The 20,353-nt window shown below is 38.9% G+C and overlaps 2 protein-coding genes across 5 annotated transcripts in view; both read right to left on the reverse strand.

Annotated features, from left to right (window-relative positions):
* Positions 1-6,205: 6,205 nt before the first annotated feature.
* Positions 6,206-13,034, reverse strand: crebzf (CREB/ATF bZIP transcription factor). 3 transcript variants are annotated; one of them, XM_055223268.1, is made up of 5 exons: positions 12,856-13,034; positions 11,061-11,595; positions 10,791-10,960; positions 10,338-10,410; positions 6,206-9,591 (listed from the first exon to the last, which is right to left on the reverse strand). In XM_055223268.1, exons 2-4 carry the CDS (start codon positions 11,546-11,548, stop codon positions 10,373-10,375), a joined length of 696 nt encoding a protein of 231 aa, XP_055079243.1. In that variant the 5' UTR covers positions 11,549-11,595; positions 12,856-13,034; the 3' UTR covers positions 6,206-9,591; positions 10,338-10,372. The 3 variants fall into 3 exon arrangements, 2 of the variants coding, with proteins under 2 accessions (XP_055079243.1, XP_033826219.1); XR_008648750.1 differs by having other exon boundaries at positions 10,791-11,595; XM_033970328.2 differs by having other exon boundaries at positions 9,432-10,410; positions 10,791-11,595.
* A 1,519-nt stretch (positions 13,035-14,553) lies between these two features.
* ikbkg (inhibitor of nuclear factor kappa B kinase regulatory subunit gamma) overlaps positions 14,554-20,353 on the reverse strand; it is an 18,909-nt gene continuing 13,109 nt past the window's right edge. Inside the window, exons 12-15 of one of the 2 annotated variants that reach the window (XR_008648749.1) lie at positions 19,868-20,004; positions 19,270-19,346; positions 14,820-18,350; positions 14,554-14,733 (exon numbers count right to left, since the gene is read on the reverse strand). Coding sequence is in view for 1 of the 2 variants with exons in the window: in XM_033970204.2 (XP_033826095.1) it covers positions 18,169-18,350; positions 19,270-19,346; positions 19,868-20,004 (396 nt within the window). In the remaining variant the exon portion in view is untranslated. Of the gene's footprint in view, positions 18,351-19,269; positions 19,347-19,867; positions 20,005-20,353 lie in introns of both variants that reach the window. The other variant, XM_033970204.2, reaches the window with a different exon arrangement.

Below are 20,353 nucleotides of genomic sequence, written 5' to 3' on the forward strand. Positions count from 1 at the left end.
AGAGAGGAGTTACTGAGACGTAAAGGAGACGTGTTTTGGCTTAATGGGCTTTTTTGCGTTTTAAAATGATGTTTATAATGTTGTTGGACATGTTTTCAGCCACTCTACACTGCAAAAAATGTCTAGGTTAGAATGGGGTGGATGATATGTCATAAAAACCCAGTGTCATATTAATATCATGTTAACTTTCAGAGGTAACTGAAGTTCTATGAGCGTCCTCTAGGGGTCCCGCTTCACTGTGATTGGTTAAATCCAACTATCACTGACCAATAGGAGGAGCTGTTGGGGAGAAGCGTGTGAGTTTCACCATTACGATTTCACCCCTCAAACGCTCTAAACTACAAAAATGAATATAAAAACACAAATATATCTCTGAAATAATGTTTTTCTTTTTTTTTTATCACAATATTATCAAAAATGTGATGTCATGTGAGTTAGTTTTGGCTTTAAGAGGCAACTAAAACTCTATCCTCTTCTTTTGACAGTTCACACTTGATTGTGATTGGTTAAACCCAGCTGTCATGTTATGTGCGTTAGTTTTGGCTTTATTCTTATTTACATTTTTAAAAATTTAATGCAAGATAAACAAACAACAACCAATCATATACCGTAGTGACAGGTGTTGAGAAGACATACCAAGACATGAGTTGGCAGTTTTGGCTTTCAGAGGTAACTAAAGCTCTGTCTGCTTCACTGTGATTGGTTAACTCCAGCCGTCACTTCACTCACTGACCAATACGACGAGTGGGTGGGAAATATGTCTTAGTTTGAGCCGAGAGCTGTTTTAACTCTCACTGAATCAGGATATCGAGAGAGGGATCATGAGCTAATGTTATTCACCTTCTCCCTGATGTTTCTGTTGTCCTGGTGGGACAGAGGTGTTTAAAAGCCTCCAGAGAATCAGGTTTTTGAGCCGAAACTTCTCCCAAATTCGCCATTGAAACGAACGGGATTCCCTCTTAATCGGAAGAGCCAGCACAAAGACAGCGCGGTTTGGAGCGTTTTTGGGTCAATAATCATATAAAACAACTCTAATCTACATGAGTTTGGTTAAAATGGTGTGAATTCAAAATATGTAACTGATTTGTCGTTTTGAAAAGTTTTATTTGGTTACAAGATCAACATTTTAAGTATGAAATTCGAAACAAGCTTACACCTTGAACTGGTGCTTACGCTTGAACAAAATAGTAGTATTCATAGTGTTTGTAGTATTCGCAGTATTTGTAGTATTTGTAGTATTTGTAGTAGTAGTTTATTTTCTTCAGTCATTAACTTAGAACTTAATACAAACATCTTTAAAAAAACTATAACTGCATGGGCTGAGGCTGGAGTCAGAATGTTAAAAATACTCAAATTACTCAAATCAAGAATCGTTATTTATAATTATATATTTTTATTTGTAGTCCGCAGTGTAAACCCATGTCCATCCATATTCTCTTTTTTGCAGTATACTAACGCAGTTGAAATCCACAACGGCTCCTCTGGGTTTTTAAAGTCCATACAAACATCACCGTATACTTCAATGCACAAATGGTAACCGTGCTGCTCTATGACCACTTCAAACATGCTTCAGTTCATACTATTGCCACACGAGGGCGCCAGAGTAATCCAAGTGTTCAGATGCAATATGAACAAAAACTTGCACAGCATCACTGAAAACGTAATATTTTTAAGTTAAAATGATTCAAGAACTTTTTACTTGTTTTGAGTTTTGAAATGACAAAACCAACGGAGCACTTTTTATCCCTGAATTCAAGCAACTTAAGGTTTTATTTTTTATTTTAAGTTCCTATGGTAGATTATTTACCTTGACAAAAGACGCGTAAACTGCCTTATCTGTCTGAAGAGAGGAGCTGGCTACAAAACACAGTAGGTCAAATCAAGATATAAGTTATATAAGTGAATCATATTGTATTTTTTGCAGTGTTTTCCATACATAAACATTATTTTCACTTCAACGCAAAACGCCAACGCAAAAACATCTGAAAAAGTTTATTTAAGCCAGAGCACGTCTCCTTTAACACTACTGTAAATACTAGGAGCTGGAGTTCCTTATGCAAAGCGGGTTTTGAGCAACGTGACCAGAGCCGGAGCCCGCAGCAGTGCACAGCCTCCAGATGGTGGCGCTGTTTAGGCTGCTCTCGTGGATCTGCCCTTATACTGCCATGGAGACAGATTTTACATTATTCATTTCCGCTGTAAATATGAGACTTTACCACGCACACGATCGAGCTGTTCCCAGGACAGAGAACGCAGCCTCAAACTGTGCGGAAACGAAAAAGACCAAAAAAAAAGATAAAAAAGAGACTATTAATATATAAAATAAAGAGTTACCTGCCTGTTACTTAAACGATAATTAAATATATCTATACGAGGAAGCTCACACCTGTAAACTGTAGACTAAACTGTATGGAACCTACCAGAATCTAACGGGAATAAGTCCAACACCTTTTGTCTGTATGAAAGAAAAAATACAACAAGTATTCTACAATAATAACTTTGACAAAGTCTGTGGAGTCTGGGTCTTTTGTTCAAACATTAACTGAAGGTGCACTGTGGAACTTTTCAGGTGGGCGTTTCCATGGAGTTTTTAATGCTCTGCCAAGAAAGTTCTACAGTAAGGCATTAAAGGTCCTGTATTACGCAAAATTGACTGTTATGAGCTTTGTCGTGTTATAATGCTGTTATCTCCTCAAAAACAGAGTTGTGTTTTGTTTCAATCACACATGTTTGATTGACGCTTTATTATTAGTCTGTTCATCTCCAAAGCCCAAAATGCTCTGCTCCACCTTGTGATGTCATGAAGTGGTAGTTTTCACGTGAACAGCTCCTTTTACCTTTAGTTCAGTAGAGATTGACAATTCCAGAGCTGAAATGATCCAAATGATTCTAGTGAAGGTGTGTGGAGTTTAAAAACACAGTGGAGCACTTCCTGTATTGCCACATGACACAAGGTGGAACAGTTATAGCTGAGTTACAGATCAGATCTTTGACGAGGCGAGCCTCCTTACAGACAAAATACGTTTTTCACTGTATAAAACGCCTGTAATTGAAAAAATGCCTTGATAAGTTTAATTCCATATTGTGGAACATTCCAGGCATACAAGTAACACCCACCAGAAAAGTTACATAGTGCACCTTTAATCTTCTGTAACAGGTAAATGTAAAATGAATTCAACGTCAACTCACTGATGTAGGTTCATTTAAACATTACGCTGAGATACACGATCTGATTGTACCAGTGCATGCTATTGTTGTGTCCCAGGGCAAGACACTTTCCTAGTATGGTACTGCCGATTGTGCAGTTTGGCAGTCTTACTTCTGTCCGTTAGCCCCCAGGCAGGTGTGGGTGTTGTAGTAACTAATGCCATGAATAATCCACAAGTGTCTGGACAAGAGTGAGATGTGAACACACACCTCTCCAACACTTAATGAAGATGTGAATCTGATCAACAGAGACGCTCCGGGTTCCAAATAGGCATGATTGACAGGTGGATTAGCCAATCAGGGACATACGTTGGTTGTCTCTATTGGAGAAGGGGAAAAAATGTCACATGGGGCTGAAAAACATGGCGAATTTCTGCACAATAAGTGAGAGAAGGTCTGAGGTGAGATACGTTTGATTTTATTTGTAAATCACAGGGGACCAATGAGCTCGTTCGCTTTACATGCGTCACTAAAATACACAGATCTGACTGGACGATGACGTTTGACCAGGTTTGAGGCGCAGTGGAGGACGTGGGACCAGACTCATATCTGTATAAAACATATAGAGAGTCAGTCTGGATTTGCCAGGCAACATAAGGATTTTTTTTTTTTTTTTACATTTTGCCGCCTTTTGGGTTATTCTCTATAACAACTGTAGCATTGGTGCGGTTGTATTTCAGACCTAAAACCTGTTAAAGTTGTAAAGGTTGTAAGAAATCTAAACTAGAACTACTCTTATGAGCATTTGTGTAGGTCCAGTGCTTTATCTTATTCATGCTCTAGCTCAGTTTTACAACAGAGCGTACTTAAATAAAAAATATATATATATGTGGGCGCTAAACTTTCAACTGGGGTTTATGCACTATGAAATACTGTGTCTTTTAGCCCACCATCACCACACTATCATCAGTATAAGTACTTAGAAGGGAAACTGCAAGCATTTGAGTTTGTTTAGTAAATAATGAAGTACAGATCCTCACACATCTGCTCAAGAGCGAGGGATGGCACATCAGTTATCGGTGATATCAGTATCCAAAACTGCACAAAAAATACTCGATAAAAACTAGTGACCCAAAAAACTGCTACTAAGTGTAACGAGTAAAATACTTGGAAATGCAACTTAAACAGGCCTAAGTGCATTATTATAAATTCATTAAGATTTAAAAAAACAAAAACATTTTTCCTCTTTTGGGTTGTTCTGTAGATCCACTATGACACTGGTGCTGGTGTAGTTGTATTTGTATTTGAGACAATGTAAAACTCTGTAGAAGTCCTTTTACACCTGGTTTAGATCTGGTGGCTAGATCCTATTGTTTTTTGTTTGTTTTTTTCAGATTCTAAACCTTAATGACGTCGTACTCCCGGACGGGGGCTCAAGAGACAAATTTCCCCATTGATTACACTGCACTTTGCCATGAAATATCCAAAATTCACAAATGTTGAACCTGATCATTTCTTATCAGTGACGAGAGCCAAGAACTCACTGTACAACAGAGAGTGTGGTGATGTCATCTGAAGCACAGCAGTTCATAAAGAAATCTAAACTACATCTATTACTTTTGTAGGTCCAGGGCTTTAGTTTATTCCTATGTCAAGATTCATGTTCACCATTTAATTAATTATAAACAAAATAAACGAGGGATGGTGTGTAGGCGGATTTCTCCCCGTACTGGCATCGGTCAAATACTGAAAAATTAGCCGATATTTAGATCAATACATTTCACTGTTTTTACAATAGCGATAAGTTAATTTGTGAACTTCATTATAGCTCAGCATAAATGTGGACTGTATTCTGAATTTTAAAAGGTTAATGTGGGAATCGGGCACAACAGCAAGACAAGAAGTATCAGATATGAACTCAAAAAACACATACTGGACCATCCCGATGAAAAACTTAAAAACAAAAGTATTATTCTAAATCTGGGTCAGTATTTTTGCAGTGTGGGGCACAGGCCGTAGTGTGAGGGCAGTTTCCATGTTTACTGTAGTGCACGTGCTTTGTGCTTGTGACGTTTGAGGGTTGGGGATAATTCAGGAGTGGGGTTTATTCTCACTTTAATCTCCAGGGGGCAGACTTCTACTTTTCTTAGATCTTCTGCAGAGAACAGGGGAGGGGTGTGTGCAGAAATGTACCCAAAAGTAGTTTATCAGCTCAATTAAAAGTAGTGGTAGAGAGTCCCAGCCAGTGTGTGCTGCTTTTGTGTCCTTGGGCAAGACAGAACAGAAAGAATTAACCCCTGCAGAAGAATCAGGTCTCTGTCTCGTGTATCAGCCCATTAACCAGCAAATAAGATTATAATAAATGGAAGTGGAAAAGTGGTTACAATTCTCTAAAACCTCCACTTTATATTTAGTTTCAGCTTTCTGTTTATACGTGCCATTTTGAGGACTTTTGACTATTCAAAAGATACAATATTCTGCCTTGAAATGTTCATTTCTATGGTCTGAGCACATGGAGTCTGCAGTCAGGAAACACAATATTAAGCAAAACTGTATTACAGTTCACCTTTCGTGGCCTTGCTGTTTCATAGTTCAGCTTGACCAATTTACATAAGAGTTCGATCACAGTGTGACTCTTTAGTGCTGTATGTTTACAAACAGAAAAAGACGCCTGCACCAAGGCCTTCAGTGGAAAAAGACACTACGGAGGAGCAGTGTCGGGACGAAGAGGCGCGGTCAGAGGAACTGTGAAATAAACGTGAGTCACTATTAATTATTTCTTACGTGTCCAACCTCGTAGGTTGATCATTAAAATTTAATTTGTTACAGTACTTCTAAAAGCTATCATTTTTATTTACAGTATAGGAAAACATTTCTAGTTTTATTTCTCAAACAAATGCTTGGGACTGAAATCAGGCCTTGATCTTTGGTTTTGTTCTATAATACTATACTAAAACTCTATGAAGGTTTGAACTTTGAGTATTTAAACAAGAGAAAAATGTGAGAAAATGTTAGTACCTGTCTGAGAAAAGTGTATAAAATGTGTGATGAGGGGTTTTACAGCCGCAAAACATATATAACTGTAAAAAATAAAGCTGACAACTACGCAGATTTATTGCGGGTTATTTTTAGAACATAACGCCCACAATAAACAAGGGACTACTGTATTTCAAAGTTGGAGTAAAAATATAAATTTGTTGGAATTTAGAGCAGCCGTTTAGGTTTACTGAAGTGTTTGTAACTGTGTAATATGTAAAATACAACAGCTCAGGTTTTGATGTGAATCCTGGGCTTTTAGTAATTACATTAATGATTTTTTTTTTTTTTTTTTTGTCCCGGCGCAATCGTGTTACGACTTGACCAACCTTACAGGCCCTATGTTACACAGACTTGACTCTTATGAATTTTAAACTGTGTTATATTACTTTATTTTTCTTATATTTAACCAAGATTAAGATTTTTTTTTCTTCATGCAGTGTTGGGGGGGAAGGCAACAAAGTACAAGGAGTAAAGTACTGTAGAATCATTTTTAGGTATCTGGACTTTACTTAAGTACATTTCACAGTGGGTGCTTTTTACTTTTACTTGACTACATTTGAGAGCAGTATCTGTACTTTCTACTTCACTACATTTTTTTAAATGGACTGAAAAGTAAAAAGTACTTCTCATATGATTTGAGGGGTTGTTTGTAGTAACATCCTGACTAAAGTTTTCGAGTTCAAGCATCGGCTTTGAGAAAATTAAAATAAATACACAAAATTCATAAGAAAAATGAAATAGATTATTCAATACCTCTACATTTAACACCAACAAATGAACAACACTTTTACTCTTTAAGAACATATTTAAGCATATTTACTTTAATACTTTTAGTCAAGTAGATTTTTTCATGTGATACTTTTACTTGAGTTCCCTTTTACCTCAGTATATGTACTTTTACTTAATTAACAAAACTGAGTACTTCATTCACCCGGGACAGTTTCAAAACCTGTTTAAATCAGATGACTGACAATGCAGTAACATCATGTGACCACCGTGAGGAAGAGCGCTAGTGAGCACACCAGACTGTCAGGGACGAAAACAAACTAACCCTTGGTCTGGAAAAATAATCTATTCAAATAACTATTGTAAAATCATCTGACCCTCACTGGACTAAACACAAGCCTTTTGACCATGAGGCCCTAACGATGATTAATGTTACGTGTAAACTGTCATCTCCACTGGGGGCTTAGTCTGTAATGACCCTAGAGCACATTTCACTGTACCTCTCTAAAGTCAAACTTGTATTGCAGTTATAAGCATGATTTCTGTATATATTAATTTGACCCACTGATTTTTAAACCTTTCAGTTGCAATCGGAAATATTCATCAAATACGAACCCTCGAAAACTGTATTATTGTCGACTACTGCCCCTTTAATGTGATATTTTAGTAGTTTATTTTATATAGTCCAACCTGATAAAATATTATGAAGAAAGCTTTATATTAACACTTGTGTGATGAGGCAGCACACGGTGGAGGCCTCTGTTCAGTTGCTACACTGTCTAAGGGCCTGTATGTGTGGAGTTTACATGTTCTTGTGTAGATTTGCTCTATTGTTAAAAACATGTAAAATAGGGCCCACTCTTGAGGACTCATGCAAAAATTTGATTATAATTCTAAACTTTTCCTTTTGACATTTATGTTTCAGTAGCGTGTTCTTTAAGCATTTATTTACATGTCCACCACATCAAGAACTTGGGGATGAGATGGTGGAAGGTTTTATGAAGCTTACAGGGCCCATATTATCACAAACAGACCGGGAGTTGTGTTTTGTTTCATTCACATGTTTAACTCACAAACCCTGCAGATTTATTTACTGAGTTCTCTCAAACAGAAAATACTGTTCCACCTTGTGATGTCATTAAGTGGTAATACAGAAAGTGCTCCACTGTGTTCTTAAACTCCATACACCTTCACTAGAATCATTTGAGCCCTGGAATTGCCCATCTCTACTGAACTAAAGGTAAAAAATGTCAACTACCACGTCATGACATCACAAGGTGGAACAAAGTATTTTGTAGACAGACTAATAATAAAGGATTACACAAACATGTGTGAATAAAAACAACTTCAGGTTTGTTTTTGATGAGGAAACAATATGGCTTAAAGCTTATAAAAGTCAATTTTGTGTAATGTAGGACCTTCTACAAGGTCCTGAGTCTGAGAAACAGATCAATTTTCAAGGCAAAACAAGTGGCTTACAGTCACTGGATCTATACTAGCATTAAACAATTATGATCAAAAAATATAAAACTAAAGTCAAACTCAAAATTTAAGAACCAATTTTACATCATGGTCAACATTAATTCCCAAGTCTGAAACACATCCCTCCGTTTTGTTTGTTCCACTGAGACAATCCTCATCGGGGGATTTCATATTTCTGATTGCAATTGTAGGTTCTGTTCTATCAAGGACCACATCATCTTAACTATTGATACTTTGCAGTATCATGTCACGCTGGGGGTGTTCTACCTGTCTGTCTGTGGCAGAATGTTCAACGGTTACCAGAATAACACAATATCAGCATCATCTAAAATCACTGCCAAAAAGTTTTAAGATAATCTGAAAATACAAGAAAAAAAAAAACATACAGAAGGGATTTAAATGGCATATTCTCAGGAGCCTGTGATCAATCCGAGTGTTCATGGTCCTGTTCACGAGTTTGATTTTACACAAAAAATGAGCGACTAACTGAAAAACTGCTGGCTAATGCTAACTAGCTTCTGACTAATTTTATGTTTGAGACTTGTTTAACAGCACAAATCAGCTCACCTGATGTAGCTCCAGCTACAGCAGTTCTTTATGGTCAGATTGTGTTAAAACAAACCAACATTAAAGTCTAACTTGAGTAACAGGGCTTCAGATTTAACAGTGCCTTCAGTTAGCATCACACCCCCAGGGAATGTTGATGACATCACCTGCAAAGTATCAATAATCCAAATTCATGGGGACTAGTTCATCTCCCTTTGCCCCACTGAGCACTTTCTTTGCCTTTAAATGAGTTTGGCTTTGAACCTTTACCAGGCTTGACCCAAAAGTTGAGGTTTTTAGATCGTAATGGGACCTTGCTGTTCAGAAAGAGAAAAAGAAAAGCATTAATATCAAGGATCAAACCAACAGTTGTAACTCAAACATTAAGCAAAATATTTATTCTTTTTTTTTTACATACTTTTGTTCATCATAAACATTACGTAATCAAAATTATATACAGTACAATCTATAGAGCATCTACACAGGCCATTACATTAACATATGTACAAGCTTTGGCTCTTAAAATTGAGCTTATGTTGAGCTGTGAAATGCAAAGAAAATAAAAATTACAGATACCGTTGATACCGATACTACCTTAAACAATTACCCAGGCCCCGGGCGATGCTCCACAGGCTCCTCCATCTGCTCCCACTTTAGCATAAAGAAAGATAGGGGGCGCTAAATCAAATGTGTTCTCTCTTAAACTGGTGCTGATTCACAAAGAGATTCAACTTCGTAAATTATATGTACAATTTCGGTTTTGTGTCCTGTGTTACACAAAAACATACTTGGAATTGTGTTTTGTTTCATTCACACACATTTGAGTAACACTTTATTAATTTCCCTTTATCTCCAAATCTCAAAATCCTCTGTTCCACCTTGTGATGTTATAAAGTGGTAGTTTAAGTTAACGCCTCCTTTTACCTTTAGTTCAGTAGGCAATTTTCTAGGGCTGAAATTATCCACGTGATTCTAGTGGAGCACTTCTTGTTTCACCACATGACATCACAAGGTGGAACAGTGTTTTCAGTTTGAGAGAAGAACAGTCTAAATGTGCAGGGTTTGTGTGTTAAACATGTGTGAATGAAACAAAACAACTCCAGGTCTGTTTGTGATGAGGAAACATAATAGATAAAACAAAACAAAAAAAAACAACAAAAAAAACAAAAACAGCACAATTTGGGCCCTTTAAGGTTTTAAAATAATTCTTTGTTTACTCTTTGTGGATCTTCACCATTTTTATATTTTATACAATTTAAACTGGCTAAACTAGCTTCACTTAACTCAAAACAAAAGCATTCAAGGCATTATCAATAGCTGTATGAACTTAAATGACTACAGCTCACTGCTAAACTTCCTGTCTCTTTCAAAATAAGAGTCTTCAGTCCGATCCTTACCATGGACTCAGGCAGGAAAAGGCGATCAGACTGGCTCATCTCGCTGCGCCCATCAACCAAAACCTAGAAGAAACTGTCAACAAGGTTTAGCAGTAACGAGTACTTAAAAAAAAACTAAAAAAAAACTTCATTCACATACAAATAGGCTGCGTTCAAGTGATGCCAGCACATTGTAGAAACCTTATGGTTTGAACAGCTGAAATCTACCAGAAGCCATAAGATTAATATGACAAGTTTGTGGATCCAATCCCAAACACATAAGGTATAAATCAGAGTTACACAAGCCCCTGCCCTCCATCTGAAACAATGACATCAAATTCTAAAACATGAACGCAACCTATTTTTTTTGGTTTTGTCTGTTTTTCCATCTCTAAACTACAAGACGTCTTTACACAGCTCTTTAAGTTCAGTCTCAGTATCACAAAAGAAGATACGGTAAGTACTTGACCCTACATTTTGAGTGCCGCGCTGGCGCTCTCTGAACACTTGGGGCAGAATTCCACAGACACATGATCCCTGTCCACGTGTAGGCACACCCCGCCTGCCGCCGCACCCCTCTCCTCCACACGCACCCTTTTCTGCGGCAACGCGTAGTCGTGGTCGCTGGGGTCGTTGGTGGCTGCCTGGAAAAGCGAGGAAGATAGTTTCATCCCGTTCACACCGCTGAGCCTGGCTAACAGCTGTGCTAGCGTGCTCTCGTTGGCTAGCACCGCACGCAGGTACCTGGTCTCATCCTCCAGCTCCTCCACCCGCTTCATTAGCTCGGAATTCTCTCGTTTTAAAGTGGAATTTTCCGAAGACAGTCCCGTGACTTTCCGTTCCAAATTGCTCACGTATTCTTTCTTCTTTATCCGATTCAACCTGGCTGCAATGGCATTTTTGTTTAACCCGTGGCTCTGGTTACTCTTCCTCATCTTCAAATCTGTCTCTCTTCTTTCAGGAGAAGAAGCAGATGAAACTTCCCGTCCGGAATCTTGCTCTGTGCCATACATTCTGAACTCTTCCAAGTCCATATCAAACAGAGGGGAAGTGGGGTCTCGGTCCACGGTCCATTTAAACTCTCTAAACAGCTCGTCCAGTTCGATTGTGGTTGCGTCTAAATCCTCCCCTGTAAACGTTTCGGTGGGACTCATTTGGCTGTCGCACACTTCCACCTCCACTGGCTGCTCCTCGCTCACCTGCAGCATTCGGCCTCTTCGTCTTGTGATCATAGTGATTGATTTTGAGATTTTGTAGATGTCAAACAAGATTTATTTCCCTGCAAAACAAAACATTTATTGTCAGTTTTGTTGAGACTGTAGTGGCACTGGCAACAACAACTTTTAATTACCAATTAAATACTGAATCTAATCTATAAAGCTAGAGTACACAACTTTCTGGGAGATCATATGTCACCTGCATGACTCCATAGAAACAAATCCATCCATCTTTGAACATTTTCTGTGGAGATGGACATGTTTTAGGCCATATTGTGGAATATTTAGGCCAAAGGACCAACATTTCCATAGAAACAAGCAGGAGGCCAAATACGAGTCAGGTTTGTAGAGATCCAAGTCTGGTCAGAGTAAGGATGTTCTTCAGTGCAATAAAAACAACCAAATTTTACTTTTGATATTATGTTTTATGTTTATTTAATACTTTTTAGGCCTTTTTTGCAACGTAATTCTGTTCAAAGTATATTCTAATTGTGAAATAGATTTAAATCCATTTCAATTATTATTTATCTTTTTTGTTTTGTCGCAACACTGCAATTTTAACATTGTCGGACAAATTTAGGTTCTATAGTTTGGAATTTACAGTTATGCAGAACTTCTAGTGTATTTTTAGTCTTACGATTTCACTCTAGTGTTCCCCATTCACAAAAAAAACAACAAAAAAACAATAGGTAATTTTGTGTTAAGCAATATTATAGTTGCATAACGGCCATAACGTTGCTTCCTGCGCTCCATGAGGCAACGTTTAGGCTCCGAGTTTACTTTGTCACATAGGCCTTTTAGCCAATTTAAACAATATAGCGTTGATAAAGTGAGCATGTAGACACCTTTTCAATATTTAAAGCTACGATGCATCAAGTAAAACTAAGTAAAAGTAGATAAAAATGAACCTACATGTGACTTTTTAAAAATGTACCGAGCTAGCATGCTAACAAGAGGTCAGAATGCCGCGTTTCTTTCGACGCTTTCAAAATATCCGTGCGTAATACCTTTCCAAATCCTCTTTGGTGCTTACTCCTGGTTTAGTCTTTGTCTATACTTTGTTTAGACCCTATTTGGATCTAATTCAATAAAATTAATAGTGTTTTGGACCTGATTTACGTCACGTTTAGTCTTGGTTTCGGTTCTGTTAAGTTTGCATACAAGATTACTGACATTCTGCGATATCGGCTGCATTTCTGTTGCCTTTTTTCGGAATTTTACCTATTTTTGATGCAGAATTTGCGGTAACTGCCCGAGAACAAAAGGCCACAAGGCGCCAGACAGAGCGCATGACGCAGCTACTTTCCAAAACTCACACTTACCGCTACAAAACCAAAGAAAAACTCAAAAACAGCAGGCGCTACGGCCCTGAGCTGTGCGTGGGGTTACGTGCTCAAAAATGTCCCGTGCAGATCCAAAAAGCAGAGTAAAAATGTAGAAATGTTTGTAGAAATGGCGGAGAACAAAACCCGACGTCCTTCTCCGTGGCTCGCCTGTCTCCTCTGCTGCTGTGCGTAAACTGCGTAATAGGTCTAGATCCACGGCGGCTCTGCGTAAAAGGCGCAGTGCCACAAAGGGCTTATGTTGCGACTACTGGAGCGGAGGTCACATATTCCCAGTGTCGGGGTTGGACATTGACTAATGGTTTCTCCTCTGATAAAACAACTTTAGTGTTACAAGCCATATTTTTTAACATAGGAATGCAACATTTCTGGTATAACCCATTTTTTTTTATTATTTTTACAAAGATTTTGAGCTATATTTGCCCCTGTGGAAAACTTTGGTATATTTTACTTAACCCCAAATGTTATTAAGTTATCTTTATCTGATGTGTTTTTGTTATGTTCAGTATTCACCTTATTTTGTATTTTTTTATTATTTGAACGTGAACTATAATGCGTCGGATTTTTTTTTATTATGGACTGTAGATATTTACATTATTATTTCACTAAAAGAAATTGAAATATAACAAACAGACATTACATGTACATTACGTACATTATCATGGGCATCTTCATACAAGCGTTTGTTGCTCAGAGGTGTGTTGTAACTTTTTAACCTCCTAGGTCTAGGACCTGAGCACATTTTGGGTTGTCTTGGCCACAATGCAAATTTTTAGAGGAAGAACAGCATACAAGAACAGCAACAATGCAAAACAGTTAAATTTAGAATATTTTTAAGAGTTTAGAATGTTCAGATTATTATTATTATATATATATTTTTTGTAAAAAAAAATGCTCCTGCTCCTGTCAGCAGCACTTCACATGAGACATTATTACAAGAGGCACAGTTGTTGTTTCTCATTTTGTTTTTACATTCATTACAAATGTTGCTGTGTTCAGGCATTAAATATTTTTTGCAAATTCAAATGTTTTGTGAAAATAGTTAAAATGTCCACATATGAGGACATTTGTTTTACATCACTTTTCTTAGAAACTACATTATGTAAAAAGATAATTCTTTATTTTTACACTCATCAGGTCCCAATCAGCCCAAATAACAAAGAGAAATTAAAAAAGCATGTCATGCAAGAGCTGAAGTCTTAGGAGGTTAAAGAAAATTGTAGTAACTTTTTTAATCAAATTGTCCTTCTCTGACCCCATGCTTTTACTCCTACTCGAGTAACAGTACTCTTACTTGAGTAAAAGTTGTGGTTCCTCTTCCCTCTGTGAGTGAGTCTAAAGTGACTTGAGCTTTATGTAACAATATGAAATGATTCAAACATTTGTGTTTCTTGCAGCTCCTTCAGATATGATTTAGTTTGGCTCATTTGTGTGTCTGTCCTTTCAAAATAACAGATTTTGTGCATTATTTCATGTGTTGTCCTTACAGTTACATCAAGTTAAAATAATGAATCAGGTTCAGGCAGTTACTCTTTGTAGTTTCCCTAAATACCTTTTACTTTTGTCTTAGAACCATGAAAAAGTACATTTCCTCTATTGTGTTGTTGGCATTAGTCACAAAATCTTAAGTCAAACTGCATCAAAAGAATAACAGTTTATTACTTACATCTTTGACAGTTTGAAACATTAATTTGCACCAGTTTTTTATAATTACAGATAAAATTCACGGACTATGGAGGAGGTACATTCAGAGAGATCGCAAAGTGCCACAAATGCAGAAACCAAGAGCACAGAAAGGCAACACAATCAGAGGGTCTCATACAGAGGGGCAAGGACCGGGACAGATCTAATGTAGCCCTGCTTTAGTTCTGGTTTAGTCCTGGTTTAATCCTGGTTCAGTCCTGGTTCGGTCCCAGTTCAGTCCTAGTTTAGTCCTGGTTCACCCTATTTAGTCCTGGTTTAGTCCTGGTTTAGTCCCGCTCCTTCCCATTAGCTGGAGACCCCCTGTTCATGGGGCAGTGATGTGATGTAAACACAGGTCAAACATGTCTGAACATGTTTAGGAGGTAAAAGACAAGCCACATTTAAACCTTAAAAAATAAAATAAAATTCACAAAATTTTGTCTAGTGAGAATTTCATACATTTTCTAGTGGTTTTGAGGATTAGGTCGTGTTCACATTTTAAAATTGCATGTCCAAATTCAAGGATGGAGATGGAGAACAGGGCCATTACAACACAAGAATCAGTCACAATTTATGAATGAAATCTTAAAAAGAGGTGTTTTAATTCTAAGGAGTATTAACTGTAACACGTTACATATTTAGATCACCATGTTTCCTTTTATTGTTTTGAAAATGTTATATTCGCACAAAACAACGTATTAACATGTTTAGTAACTGTCAGTTTTGTTTTTGACGCACCCCATGCTAAGTCACTCCCCCTTCAGAGCTCTATCACAACAGAATCAACGTGCATCCCACTAATGGAACTACTGCACATCACATCAGGTTTGTGAAGCTGGAGTGTATTGTTTTGTATACAGTGGTCCCTCGTTTATCACGGGGGTTACGTTCTAAAAATAACCCGCAATAGGCGAAATCAGCGAAGTAGTCAGCTTTATTTTTTACAGTTATTCTATATGTTTTAAGGCTGTAAAACCCCTCACCACACACTTTATACTATAAAGTGTGTGGTGAGGGGTTTTACATATACACTTTTCTCAGACAGGCATTAACATTTTCTCACATTTCTCTCTTATTTGAAAGTTGAAACCTTCGTAGGCGCCTTTGTCGGTGCAGAACGTTTCATCGACATTGTGGGTTTTGTCGGGGAGAAAACAAATTGCAAACATACAGCACTTCAGAGTCACACTGTGATCCAACATTTATGTAAATTTGTCTGAACACATTCTGTACTGTACAGGAGACACGGCACGGAGGAGACTGATGGACAATGGTCTACAGTCCTTCAGCCAATCAGGACGCAGAACACAATGCACATTCATACACTGTAAAAAAAAAAAGTGCAAAATTTCACACAAAAAATCTGTGAAACAGTGAGGGCGCGAAAGGTGAACCACGATATACTGAGGGACAACTGTCCTGCTTTTGTATATGTATGATGTAAGCTTGTGGGCAGAGCCTTGGCCAAAATCTTACACAAATAGGGCCCAGCAGAGATCGGTAGATTACTCAAACGTGGATGACAACTAAAACTCTTCTTTTGCATAATACCCCCTCTTTAAACTACACAAATGAAAACTAAATGCCTTTTAATTATCTTAACAAATTTACCATATCCATTTTTTGGCCTAAAAGGTATACTATGTAACATTTTGAGTGGAGATTTTATTGCTTTGCCTGGAATATTCCACAGCATAGCATTAGACTGATCTTTCTTGCTGTCATCATAGAGACAAGCTACGTATCTGAACAGCAAGATACAGGTATGATCTGTGGAGAGGCACGTCCACTCGCAGTAAGACTACGTGTTTTTCAAAGTTTTTCTGAACAATAACACACCTTTTACCTGTTATTGTTATGTTTAATGCTATACTGCGGAACAATCCAGGGAAAGAAATAACATAATAACATACTGTCATCAATCACATCAGTGCGTTAGAAGAGTACAACCAGGATTTTAAGCTATTTGTGTAAAAATATTTAGATTTTTGTTTGAATTTTGTGCCAGTTTTTGTTTTCCTGTGGATAGGCCCAGTAATTACAGAGATAAACCAGGTCCACACAGTTGTAATCTGACAGTTATACAGCAAATTCCACCTGTGACGTCTGACCTCTGACCTCCAGCTCAGGTTGAACTAATTCTTTAAAATGAAAGTGAACACAAACTATTGATTTAAATGAGGCTGTCCATAATTACGTTCACTACACACAGAGAGTCTTTAATTTCTACAAAACTGCATCGATAAAGTGACCCAGGAAGAAGAGAAATGAAAAATACTGATTTTACAATGTCCAAGGTCCATTCTCCAACCACACCACCAACATCTGGGAGGGCATCTGACACACCACAACATCTGCAGAGTAACTAGAGACATTTGACCTGCCCCCATCTCAGTCTAACACTACAGGGACACAGGAGGATGGGAGGGCATCTGACCCACAGAGAGGGCATCTGACACAGCGATATAGGAGGATGGGAGGGCTTCTGGCACACAGGGGTACAGGGGGAGGACGGCAGGGCATCTGACACACATGGACATAGGAGAAGCAGAGGGCATCTAATCCACGGATATAGGAGGATGGGATGGCATCTAGCACACAGGGAGGGTACCAGACACACAGGATGAGAGGGCATCTGACTGACACACAGGGATACAGGAGGATGGGAAGGCATCTGACACACAGGTATTTGGTAAAATGAACTGATCGTCTGTATTGACATGTCATTTATGGGAGATGCCAGATACCAAACATAAAGCAAGTTTTTGTACAACGCCCTCAGCTAACACGGCCAGCCACAGCATCTGAGAAAAGCATGTTTAAAAGTTTTTAAGTAGTTTTTAAACTTGAATTTTCATGGCGTTGTTGTCTATTCTCTCCGTTTTAAGGCATACATACTTAATTTACACATTTTTTTTGGTTTAATCCCTGGTTTAGCCCTGGTCTAGTTGTTTTAGGGTCTTTTGACAGTTCACTCTTCACATTCAACACAATTGGAATTAACCTGGGACTAAACCTGGGACTATAACAGGACCGAACCAATTCTACACGAAAACTAAATTGGACTTAAACCAGGGCACCTTTAGTCCTGGTCTGGTCCTGGTCGAGTCCTGGTTTATTAGGCCCAGGACTATTGCAGTTGTATGGGTTTTTAATATTTCTTAATTTATACTAGATTTAGTCCCTGGTTTAGTTCTGATGTAGTCCTGGTGTAGTCCTGCTTCAGTCCTGGTTTAGTTCTTGTGTAGTCCTGGTGTAGTCCAGGTTTAGTCCTGGTTTAGTCCTGTTCAGTCCTGACTTATTCGCTCTCTGTGTAGAGACCCACTGCTCCTAACAGGTTTAACCCACAGACACTGGAGAATGGGTCAAATGTAGAGGACATATTTCCTTACGGGGATAAGAAAGTGTGCCCTAACTATAACCCCATTCTTGGTTTAGTCCTGCTTTAGTCCTAGTCTTGGTCTAGTCCTGCTTTAGTCCTAGTCTGGGTTTAATCCAGCAGGGGGCCGCGTGAGCAGAGAGCGCAGTATTTCTCATGATTTCATTGTCGTATTCGTGGTATTCGCTGGGGTAAGGGGTGATTGGTGTTTGAGTTTTATTTGAATGTGGTTAAAATGTGATACAGTCCATGACGTGTATCTGCAGTGTGTCCATGTCCGGAGCCTGGTACTTGCACTTGGGGCAGCAGAGGTCAGGAATGTCCTCTGACGCCGACGCCTGGTCACCCACGGCAACACCCTGACCACGGAACGACGAGGGGGGAGGGGCCGTGTGGAACGGGGGGAACCCGCCTGAAACACAAGGATATGTTATTGGCAAAAATGTAATATAATTTACTACTACTACCTGGGAGATTGCCAGATTTGGCCCTTGGTATAATTACATTTGGCCTGCGAGATCATATCAAATATGTATCAAAGCTGGCCCACCAGCCACAGCACCAGTATAATATATGCACCTCTAATACTACGAATCCCAGAATGCCTTGCAAATGTGTCGGCGCCGGCCCCTATCACTTCTGTAGACACTCTCTAGTATCTGCTATCTGTTGCCTCACTCAAATTTAATCCACCTCTTCTGAAAAACATGCAGATGTTGTTGAAATTTTTCAATAAATATTTAGTTTGGCTCACGACTTAGTCACAGTTCTTAATTTTGGCCCTCTATGAATTTAAGTTTGACACCCCTGGTCTACTGCATTAAAGACTGACAGGATCTGACAGGCAGAGGGCGCTGTTCCATAGTCTGGGCGCTGCCACAGAAAAGGCTCTATCAACTCTGGTCTAGAGCCTTTGGGCACAGCCAGCAGGAGCTGGTCAGCTGACCTTTGACCTCAGGTCCTGGGTAGAGTATAGGGCTGCAGTAACTCCCTCAAATAAAGAGGACCCATAGAGTGTCAGCAGACCAGCTGCAGCGTTCTGGTCATAATGTGTATGTCATTACATCATCATCAGCTCCACACAGTCTACTTTTAAATGTTTTGTATTCATTTATGTTTTAGCTTACAACTTAGCACAAGAGTAAAGATCATGTCTGTGAAGTATTGAGTTTAATGTCATTTATATATTTTATTATATAGTTATCGCAAATGTTCTCATTGTGATAAAAACTTTATGCCATATCACCCTGCCCAATCGGACAGGTCTGAGTCCCAGTTGCATCTGGCTTCAGTCGTGTTGAAACGTTGTTGAAGTTTTATAAGTTTCTGACCTGGAGCCTGAGGAATGTGCGGCGCCCGAGGGGGAAAATCATCCAAGTGTCTCAGCTTCATCACTTCAATCCGTGCTCTGAAACAGAACAGAGACGTTTAAAAGAGGTCACCAGAAGAGAGCGCTATACAGGCGTGTACAACACATCACCGGCAGAGAGCGCTGTAGAGGCGTGTACAAGCGGTCACCGGCAGAGAGCACTATAGATGCGTTTGCAACAGGCCACCATCATTAGCTTTAGCTATGCTCTATGTCGCTCTAGCGAAACTCAAGCGCTGATTGATTAGAGTGGTCACGTGGTACGACATGAACGAGCATGTGAGCGACGTGAACGTGCCCAACTGTCATGAACGAGCCACATGTTTAGAACATGGTTCAGAAGAAACATTATAATTTATAATTTGTAATTAATTTATTATTCCCTTGTCTCCTTCATGGCTGCTCCGCTCGCTCTCATCACGCAAAGTCTCATGGGGGGTGGTTCAACTGCACATCACACACGCATGGAGATCTAAATCTGTTATGTGTTAGCAGTTAATACCCCATAGAAGTTAAATACCCTCTCTTTAATAATAATTGTGAGTGGTCTCCTCATTCACCGTGACTTGGCATCCTGTTTGAGCCGCTCGATCTCTCCCAGAGCCTGGTTCAGCTGGTCCTGCAGCTCCTCCTTCTTCTGGTTCAGTTTCTCTCGTGCCTCTCGCTCGGCCAAGAAGTCCGCTTTATAGATTTCTGCCTGAAAAGTAAAAAAGAAAAGATGTTTGTACATTTATCTGAAGATTTAAGGACAAACTAAAGAGATATGTGGTTTAGTCCTGGTTTAGTCCTGGTTTAGCCCTGGTTTAGCCCTGGTTTAGCCCTGGTTTAGCCCTGGTTTAGCCCTGGTTTAGTCCTGGTTTAGCCCTTGTTTAGCCCTTGTTTAGCCCTGGTGTAGTCCTGGTGTAGTCCTGGTGTAGTCCTGGTTAATTCCTAGTTAATTCCTGGTTTAGACCTGGTTTAGTCCTGGTTTAGAACTAGTTTATTTCTGGTTTAGTCCTGGTTTAGCCCTTGTTTAGGCCTTTAGTCCTGTTTTAGTCCTGTTTTAG

Source organism: Periophthalmus magnuspinnatus, chromosome 7 (genome assembly GCF_009829125.3).
Source record: "Periophthalmus magnuspinnatus isolate fPerMag1 chromosome 7, fPerMag1.2.pri, whole genome shotgun sequence".
In the NCBI taxonomy this organism is placed as follows: domain Eukaryota; kingdom Metazoa; phylum Chordata; class Actinopteri; order Gobiiformes; family Gobiidae; genus Periophthalmus; species Periophthalmus magnuspinnatus.